The sequence below is a fragment of the Mytilus galloprovincialis genome, chromosome 5 (assembly GCF_965363235.1).
Source record: "Mytilus galloprovincialis chromosome 5, xbMytGall1.hap1.1, whole genome shotgun sequence".
In the NCBI taxonomy this organism is placed as follows: Eukaryota; Metazoa; Mollusca; class Bivalvia; order Mytilida; family Mytilidae; genus Mytilus; species Mytilus galloprovincialis.
Window position 1 is genome coordinate 40,453,821 of NC_134842.1, and position 10,152 is coordinate 40,463,972.

The window sequence follows — 10,152 nt, forward strand, 5'->3', positions numbered from 1 at the left end:
CAGTCGTACGATAGTGACACGACAATAACACACGCATTCCATGACATGAAAACCTAAAAACATAGCCCAAAACAACTCATGATTGTCGTACCACTGTATCACGACCAACTTGCGACAAACCCACGACAGTACAATAACATTTTTTTCTGTTGTTTTCCCATCGTGGAATCATCATGGACATGTCGTAGCTGATGTGACCACTTGAAATATTATTTCGACATTTTGCACGACAGTGCCAGGACAACTATTTAAAAAATCTTTTACGACAAAACATCGTACGATCTGTTGTGACCGGGGCTTAATGCACCGACTTTTGCCAATTAAGGTGGTACTTTACACCTTGACTTAAACTAATTTGGATCGTTTAATTTTCATTAAATATTCACAAAATATTTAAATTTATCCTTTGATAAAATATTTTAAAAAAATCAATTAAATTAAACCACAAACTTCATCGGAAAAATTTCACTGGGTATATAGCAGTTTGACAAACACTAATGTTTATCAATAAGAATTGTCATATTATTATAATTTGAATGTTCTCCCTGCCCCTTTCCCCTGTTGTTTTCTGATTTATAAGTCATTCAAAGAATATCCAAAGTAAGAAAACAGGCTTCCGGTTTAAAAAAAAATGATAGATCATATATAAAACTTATACTTTACTAATCTGTTCTTTATATAAATAAAAAAATGTAATAAGAATTAGCATTTTAAAATTTTGTCCCATGGGATAATTTTAATTGGAATAGTTAATCAATGTTTTGAATTACAGATAACTGTTTTAGGATCCTCAATGTAAGAAATAGGTGTGGCGGAGTGATACATGTTAGCGGGATCCCAACCCTCCCCTAACCTGGGACAGTGATATATAAAGGCAACAGTAGTTTTACACTGTTCGAAAATCATGAATCGATTGAGAAATAAAACAAATCCGGATTACACACTAAAACTAAGGGAAACGCATCAAATATAAGAGGAGAATTACGACACAACAGAAACACAACATTAAAATGTAGCACAATGAAACGAACTATAATACAACAATGGCCATTTTCCTGAATTGGTTGAACCTGGTTTTGTGGCATGCCAAACCTCCCGCTTTTATGGCAATGTGAAACAGTACATCATATAACAAGACAAAATAAGAACGAACTATAAAAATCAGTTGAAATATGCTTAACTCATCAGATGGACAAACATACAAGTAGACGTGGCTGAGTACTTGTACATCCTAACAACAAAAAGACACTAGATACAGATATGAGAGTTCTTGTAGTTAACTGACAGCTAGTTCAAAGCCACTAACTTTTTTCTATGTGTGGGGCTATTAAAATACAGGTTCCAAAGACTATATCATTTTGCTTTTCTCATTGCCCCAAAATAGACTTATTGTATCATATACGTATGAATAGTAAGGTACACGGACTAATGTAGTATTTACATTTTGGATTTGTTCTATAGTATGTTTTAAAAACCGTTTGGGTTTAGGTTTCAAACTTTCACTAGAAGAGAATATCGAGTTATAAAACGGTTTGGTTTGATTTCAAATAAAATTGCTAGTAATATAATAAAACTTTACTTTTTTTTAATAAAAACAAGAAAAATGACTACGCTTATACAATTTTATGTTTCATGGCCATTTCCATCTTATCCACATTGAAAGACTGAACATTTTTTTCTATCAATTGTTTAGACTAATCAACTAATCAACTGCAGCAAATTAACCATTTTTCATAAAAACGTAAAGTCTTATTCATATTTTTTTTTTCTTTCTTGTAGTTAATTCAGCGCAATTTAGACATGTCATTTGTAGTCTTTCTAGTACTATTTGATACCTTTAAGGAGAATACAAACGGTTTTTCCTTTGTACGTGTACATTACAATGACAGTACACATGGTACACGTACATTGATTTGAACACAACTAAATTTACCGGATATTGGGTATTGAATAAGTCTGATAATAATTTAAAGACTAAACATGATTTGAAAATGTATTTTTCAATCGATAAGGCGCTGTTCAATTCTACATGACAATTCTTGTTCCACATTGGTTAATTAATTTGTGTACCAATTACCTAAATAGAGTTCATTACAAAGTTTATATCCAGTTTTTCAGTAATAGGTTCATTCTTTTTTTTTCTCAATTTGAATATGTGTCAAGTGATTGTGGTAAACCTTGACTTCTGTAAAAAATTGCTTTCACTGGGCAATATAGTTATATAATTCGCTCATAAATAGAAACATATAAATTAATTATATCTTGATTTGTTTGCAAAAATAAGACAAAACAATGATAAATGTATATTCAGTAATAAATTACAAAGGAAGAAAATATATTTTCAGTTATATTTACCTGTTGATTGGAAGATTTTGATACTCATAAGGCTCGCCGTTCCAGTTGTATAGATCAGACGATTACTAGCTGATGCATTGTTCTTAAAAAGTTGAAATAATTCTCCCTTGTTCCAAGTAGAAAAGTAAACGTTACTCTGAGTGGTTGCTATTCCGAATGGATAACCATCAGATATGCCATCTATTATTATTTTAGAATCAGATCCATCGAAAAATGCTGATCTTACTATGCGATTACCATTTTCTGTCCAATATATTCGATCTTCATAAAAGTCTGAAATAAAGTTTTTAAAATGTCAATGTATATTTGTTCCGCCTTACTGCGTTTTGTAAAGTTCCCCTTGAATCTTTGTTTTAAACATTGTCATAAAAGCTGTTCCTGAACTAATACTATATACCATTTATTCCGCAAGGAACAATAATTATTTTTTATATATGTGTTCCAATGGAAATAATATAACAATAACTAATAAAAGTAAACAAAGTTGTTTGCAACAATTAGTAAATTTATTAATTTAAAAAACAGATAACGTTTTACATGTTTTAATATTCCTTCAATTGATTTATTCACATTTATAAATTGTATTATTAGTATTTTATTGTGACTTCATGTATGAATTAAAACGGTTGAAATACAATATACGAGTTCTCTACTTATCTTGGTGTTGGCTTGGAGAATGAAGCAACTTAAATATTTGAACTCAATAACATGTTGTCGAGTGTAGTGAGTAAATGTCATTATAGTATAATATATTTATGTACCCAATGCCAAATTTTGAGTTGTACCAATATTGTCTACGATCGTCTGTATTTCACTTCCATCCACTCTGCTTTTGCCTATTGCATTATAACCGTTGAATGTATAATATATCCACCTGTTTTAAAAATAAAACCAATTAACATATGTATTGTTTAAAGTTAAACCAGTCTCTCCCCTAGGGTGTTTTCAGCTTAGTAAACAATACATCCGAACTGACATGATTTATAACAAACCATTCTCAAATTGTCTGTTTATAAATGTTTAAATTATAAAGAAACTAAGTTTTTTTAACTCACTCAGGCAAAATTTACCATAAAATTATTAAGTCCGTGAAATTTGGCTATGTTTGTGTACTTTATGTTCATATAGTTTTCTTACTGTATCGGCTCTTATACGTCCTTTGCTTTTGAATATTCGGCTGTGATGGTTCCTTGTGAACAATTTCAAAAAGTGCTTATAACGCATGAAATTTATAGCGTTTTGTTTAAATTCTTAATCGAAATATTGTTGATATAGTCTTTATAGTGTAAACACAAAAGACGGAAATAGTCAGTCGATGTAACATTGTGTAAGTCTCGGCAAATGTGTATTTAGTACATCTTTTGTCTGAAAAATCAATATCGAGCAGTATATCTTTATACGAACAAAGGTAGAGGATAAGTCATAGTCATGCTATAAGAATGATATACATATGATTGTAGAACGCAAACATAAAAGATATAAATGTACGGGTAAATCTAATTATGAGAAATTTAGCATTCTTCAAATCTCAGAGATCGGGAAGGAGAAAAATCAATAACATTGATTAACACAGACGCATGAACTCCAAACGAAACACACACTTGGTATCAATAAAAACAAATATCATGTTATTGTCTTGATACAGGCATCTTTTGAAGGTGCGTTAAACTTGGTTTATTATAGCACATATTTAGAATTACAAATGATCGTTAACTGTAAGAATTTGTCGCTAGTGGGTTTAGTAATTTCAAGTAATAATTTTGAATATAACATTGTCTGTTGGAAAACTGACATTTTTATCTTAGACAGAATCTACAACCTGTGGTTTGCTAAAAAGGGATAAATACCAGTGTGATAAGTATATGTAGTACATTTTAAATATGCGTCTCAAAAAGTGATAAATCAGCTCTTATCCCTGCAGATAAAGTGTCCAGTTCTCGTAAGTCTGGGATGCGATTATGTATTTACCTGCACCCTCGTGTTCTTTAATGTGATTTGTCTGGGAAATAAATATTTCGGACCATTGACGGTCAACTCTCTTGTTTATTGTTTATCTCTAATCTAGAAAGGACTTCATCACTGCAACTAAATGTGATCTTGTACGTAGACGATGTTCAAAATTTGAAAAAAAAACAAACGTTCGAAAGAAACAAATTAATTGAATGGTCAAGATTAAGCCATAAGTAAATGATATAAACATGATAAAGCAGATAATTGAACGCGGCTTGTGTAAGCGGTACATGGACCCATTTTAGCAGAACTCTAAAAACCTATTTTACCCCCTTTCAGTTGTATATTTATATCTATTGTTTATCATTTTTATTTTTCAGATATATCAAGGTTTACTTAATATTAATATTAGAAATTGTCAAAAATGCATTATAAAAACTGTGAAGCATGTTAAATGTTATTTTATACTGTTACCCATTCGCGATATCCAGTTCTATATCTTCTGGACTATTTGTAGAAACAAGGAGTACAGTGTTTGATCCATCTAGATTTGATCTTGATATTGTATGTAAACGAATATCTGCCCAATATAAAAAGTCGTTAGCTGTATCTACTGCAACTCCTGCAGGAGTTTGACTGTGAATGATTACTTCTGCAGTGGTACTTTTATTAGAAGGGTATCTTATTCTACAGAAAAAGATGATAGTGTAATTATTAATATTGATGTAATCAATTGTTACTGTATCGAAAGGAATTCATACATTTGTATGTACCATCACCATTATAGACAGTACAATATGTGTTACAAAAATGAAAATCAGGAAAATAGCTGCAAGGCCCAGAATCTCTCCGAGGTTTAGTCATATCATTATTAATAAAACGGTTCAGCACTAAAAAAAGCCTTGCGTCTTATGTAGACGAAACGCGCGTCTTGCGTTCTATATTATAATCCTGGTACCTTTGACAACTATTGACGCATTCAAAGAAAAGTTTTTGACATTTTTTTTAAAATTATTTCTTGATTCTCAATTGAACTCTCGACGTCCTTTAAAAAATATTTTACTGTATGTCTCTGTATAGCTCTCTCTGTCTCTGTATCTCTCCTCAGTTAAATTTTGAATAATAACATACCTGGATATAGTTCCTGCAGAATTATCAGACCAAAATATTAACCCTTTTCTGTAATGGAAGTCTAAATATAAGACATATGCATTTCCTTCTGCAACAATAGTCTCTTTCAAGGTAGATGTGTCAATTATACTAATAGTGTGTGCATCCGATATAAGCAATAACGTGTTATCTATATAAAAAAAAAAAAGAGAATACTTAAAACATTTTCCAGTAGTTGATCAAAAATACACAAAGCTGCAATACAACTATCAGAATTATAATCAATTAAATTATAATTATAAATAGTTGTTAATCACAAACAAACAAGATGAACACTTTTTATCATATCCATTTAACATTTGTTATTACAATCTATTGATACTTACCATTATCTGCTAATCCTTTTGAAAAGAAACAAATGTACATCAAAATTAGAAAAGAATACACATTAATGGACAACATTTTGTTAAACAAAAACTATATTATATGAAACTTGAGTTGACTGTTTTGACATTACATATACTTATAGATATATCGATATCAATATAATATTCTGTTATGTTCTTAAACAAACCAATGACATATTTCGAATGTTCTTGGTCTAATTATTCCTATTGACACACACAAGTAGATATTTTGCTATTGTTAAATAAAACAAAATGAACAAAACAAGAAAGTTTAGCAAGTCTAGATATATCAGTTTAAGTTTTGAATTTAATTTATACCAAGAAACAATCTACATATAATTTGTGTGCAATACTTTTGATCGTGATCTTATACATGTTATAAGAATATCATTGAAAATGATAAAACACGACAACGGGTTCTTCAGTTACATATTTTCTTTTCTTTATTTTTTTTTTACATAAATGAGGCTGTAAGTTTTCTCGTTTGAATCGTTTTACATTGTCCTGTCGGGAGCCTTTCATATCTGACTATGTGGCATGGGCTTTGTGAAGGCCGGACGGTGACCTATAGTTGTATATTTCTGTGTCATTTTGGTCATTTGTTGAGAGTTGTCTCATTGGAAATTATACCACATCTTCTTTTTTATATGTATCAATTGTCGCATATTCATTTTGTGACTGAAATATAATTCCCGATACAGCTATTCTTTTAATTATATTTGAAATAGAGTATATGATTCATTAAGAAATAGTGACGATAGGTATCGAACTATTCTATGATAAGTAAAATATTTGATTCTATGCATTGTAAATTTTTAAGTAATATACGCGACTTTTTCTGTTTCAGACTTAAAAAGAAAAAATATCACATTTTAAAGAAAAACAAAATTTGATTTTGAATCAGTTAGGTCTTACATTCATGGTTTTATATTATTTCATCATTGGCGTATGTATCTTTTCAATGATGTGCGAAGCACGATCGATTGTTAAAGGTTGTACCTAACACTACAGGGAGATAACTCTGTGAAATCAGCTTAAGGTTTTAATAACGTTGTGTAGTTAATGAAATATTAATGAAATATTAAGCTTCTCAATGATCAAAATAAGTGTTTGTCAAACTGCTATATAACCAGTGTAATTTTTCTGATGAATTGGTTGGTTCAAATTTTTTTGAAATCTTTATATTTTTGTCAAAGGGTCTAAATAAATACTTTGTCAAAATGTTATGAAAATTAAACGAGCCAAAATAATTTAAGTGAAGGTGTTGGGTACCGGCTTAAAAAATGTTTAAAAATAAATCTTGATTGTAAAGGCCTCACAGGATTTGTCTATATGTAGCAATAATAAATAAGAATTTTGCCAAAGTTCATTTTGTTACAAAAGATTTTACATAATTCAAATCTAATTTTAAGTTATCACAAAATACCTTATATCTTTATTATTGTTCTCGGATAACTTTTTGTCTGCATGCTTTATTATTCGTACTGCTTTCTTGATTTTGTTAAATGTTTATAGTCATGTCTTAAGTCTTGTGCTGAGTTTTGTGCTGTCATGTCTTTTGTGTTTGAGTTATGTTTCGTAACACTTTCTGTAAAAATTGGGATATGTTATTTCCCTAATGGTATTGTTTTTAAACATTGATGCCGTAAATTACTTCAGGTCTTTTTTCATTTCATAATCTGGGAGAGCATTTTTGCCATTTAGCTCTTTAGATCATACTCTATGTAAATATAGATTCAATCACTGCAATAAGTACGTAACGATATTTCTCCACTCGGTGTCGTAATAGTTTTAAAATTTTAAAGCGAAAGACTCGCGAGTTGTTTAAAAAAATGAAAATGTAACTGTTGAGATTCAAGAACTGTCGTAATATATAACGATTTTTATCTTTCTTTTTTTAAATACTTTCAGAAAGTTTTCTTCGTTTAATATGACGTCATCAGACATGGTCGCCTTTAAATAGGGGTAACAATAGGATATTTAGATGAAATCAAGAAAATGTAATGTCATAATTAAATTTCGACCAATCATATCCTGAAAACAGATATATCAACAGTGGTGATAAATATTTTTCTCACACCACTAAGGAAGATAGCACAATATTAGATAATGTGTTTTGTCTCATAATTCTGACAAATAAAAAAATCTGATTGAAGCAACAGTTTTTCCCTATAACTGATTTGTATTAATTGACATATACCTAGTGTTGTTCAATTTTAACTGTTGTTATTTCAATATGTTCAGTTAGGAAAATTTAAATCATTTAACTGTCATTGGTTTTCTTTTAAAATATATTATCATTATTATTATTTAGAAATAGAAATGACATATAAATCGACCACTTTTAATTTTGACATGTATAATATTACGGAAGCGTTTTGCTCTAAATGTCTTCTATGGAGAATACATTCGTATTTAAAAACGAACGTGTGCTTTGTACGTGATAACCTACCTTATTTATAAGTATGTATTGTTATAAAAACTATTGCAATTCAACCGGTCAAGGAGAAATAAAACTTTACACAAAGGGTTAACACTGACTATTTGACAAGTACTGATTTCTATCAATTCATATTTTAGTATAATGTCTATAGTAAAGAAAAGAATATAATTTACTTTGAATAGATGACTGTTTGCTAAGGCATATCTATATCACAAACATGCGTTTTGAAGAATCCTTTAAATAGTGTTGTTTTTCTTCTACGATTATTTTTTTTTTAATTTGTATTCACCTTTCTCCTGGTTGTGTGATCGTGAGTTTCGCTTCTGGTATGGTCTCGAATTATTTTTACTCCCATCAAATTGAAATGGCCATACACAGTTATATACAGGTTAAAAGATAGCAAATATAGAAGTAACTATGCAAATGGCATACACATGAGTGGTTTGCCTAGCTATCAAACCAGGTTTAATTCACCATTTTGTCTACTTAAGAAAACGCCTGTCCAATTCAGGAATACGACATATATGATTCAATGCGTTCGAGGCGGTTGTTTGGATTAATGTTCAACAGTAATCAAGAATAAATTATAAAATTTAAAACATTGAACATTCTTGTTGCTATTATAAAATTACTGTTAAACTACTATTAAATCTTATATAATATTTTGTAAATGGAACAACTGCTTCAATTAGGACTGCTTTGTCTAAATGTGGAATGTGGATAAACTGTGTTTACAAATATTGATTCATTATTCCTTGTTAATTATAATTTCTACTAAATTTCTATCCAGGTTATCAACATGTTTCATAGCAGACCTCTGTTTTATATATAAAAGACTGACACAAACCTCAAACACAATATGGGATAGTATGTGTGTCTCGAAGCTACATAGAAAGTCAATACGATGCATTAGTTTATTTCATTTTTGTTATCTTTTGATTATTTTGTTTTAAAATATTATTTCAAACGAATTTCAAGCGTAACATTTCGATTTGTACCATTATATTATTTATTTATGTTTTTTTCTGTATTGGGTATTCTTGCATTTATTTTAACTTTACATGCTTTATTCCCGTCATGTTATGTTGTCTCTTCAGTGGTAGATTTAACATTGCATTGAAGCGGGAGATTGGGATAGCTTCAAACTCAGGTTCAACCAATCATTATTTCTAATAAATGTCCGGTTCCAAATCAGGAATAAGGCAGTTGCTATCGACAAGTTCGTTTCTAAGTACAACAAAAATGTATATTGCATTGTCGTTTTTATTTCTTTGGCACTATAGTGTTCTGCTGTCTTGTTGTTTTCCTGTAATAGATGATATGTTTCCCTCAGTTTTCCTGATTTTTTGACTTTTGAACAGCAATGTACTACTGAAGCATTTATATGGATTGGCTTTACTTGGATTTCTTTTCTTTCAAAATATCCGAAATGAATAACTAACAGACTTACTAAAAGAGAACAGAGGTTAGTTGTATCATTATGTTAATATTTTTATCTACCCTGTAGATAATAAACGTTTGATATTGAACAATACAATACACAAGCCATGATATAATTGCAGAACAAAGGGACAACGAAGTCACCAAAAAAATATAAAAACACATATAAAGGAATTTTGAAATTTGTCTTTTTGACATACTCTTAAAAACACAAAGTGAAAACGTCCATTATTGTAATAATCCCATTAATCATACTATAGCAGATGATCAGCAAATGTTAATTATAACATACATTTATAAACAGTTTGGCTACAAAGTTTGATTAAAATGTTCTCTTATTTATATTCATAAAAATAAAAGAGGGACTAAAGATACCAGAGGGACATTCAAACTCATAAATCGAAAATAAACTGACAACGCCATGGATAAAACTGAAAAAGACAAACA

General features: G+C 29.8%; 1 protein-coding gene across 1 annotated transcript in view; it reads right to left on the minus strand.

Moving 5' to 3' along the window:
- Nucleotides 1-5,932, minus strand: part of LOC143075814 (von Willebrand factor D and EGF domain-containing protein-like) — a 47,793-nt gene extending 41,861 nt beyond the window's left edge. Inside the window, exons 1-5 of the mRNA XM_076251371.1 lie at nt 5,802-5,932; nt 5,437-5,605; nt 4,780-4,992; nt 3,117-3,229; nt 2,356-2,628 (exon numbers count right to left, since the gene is read on the minus strand). Coding sequence (XP_076107486.1) covers nt 2,356-2,628; nt 3,117-3,229; nt 4,780-4,992; nt 5,437-5,605; nt 5,802-5,877 — 844 coding nt within the window. The 5' untranslated portion in view covers nt 5,878-5,932. The remainder of the gene's footprint in view (nt 1-2,355; nt 2,629-3,116; nt 3,230-4,779; nt 4,993-5,436; nt 5,606-5,801) is intronic.
- Nucleotides 5,933-10,152: the final 4,220 nt, after the last annotated feature.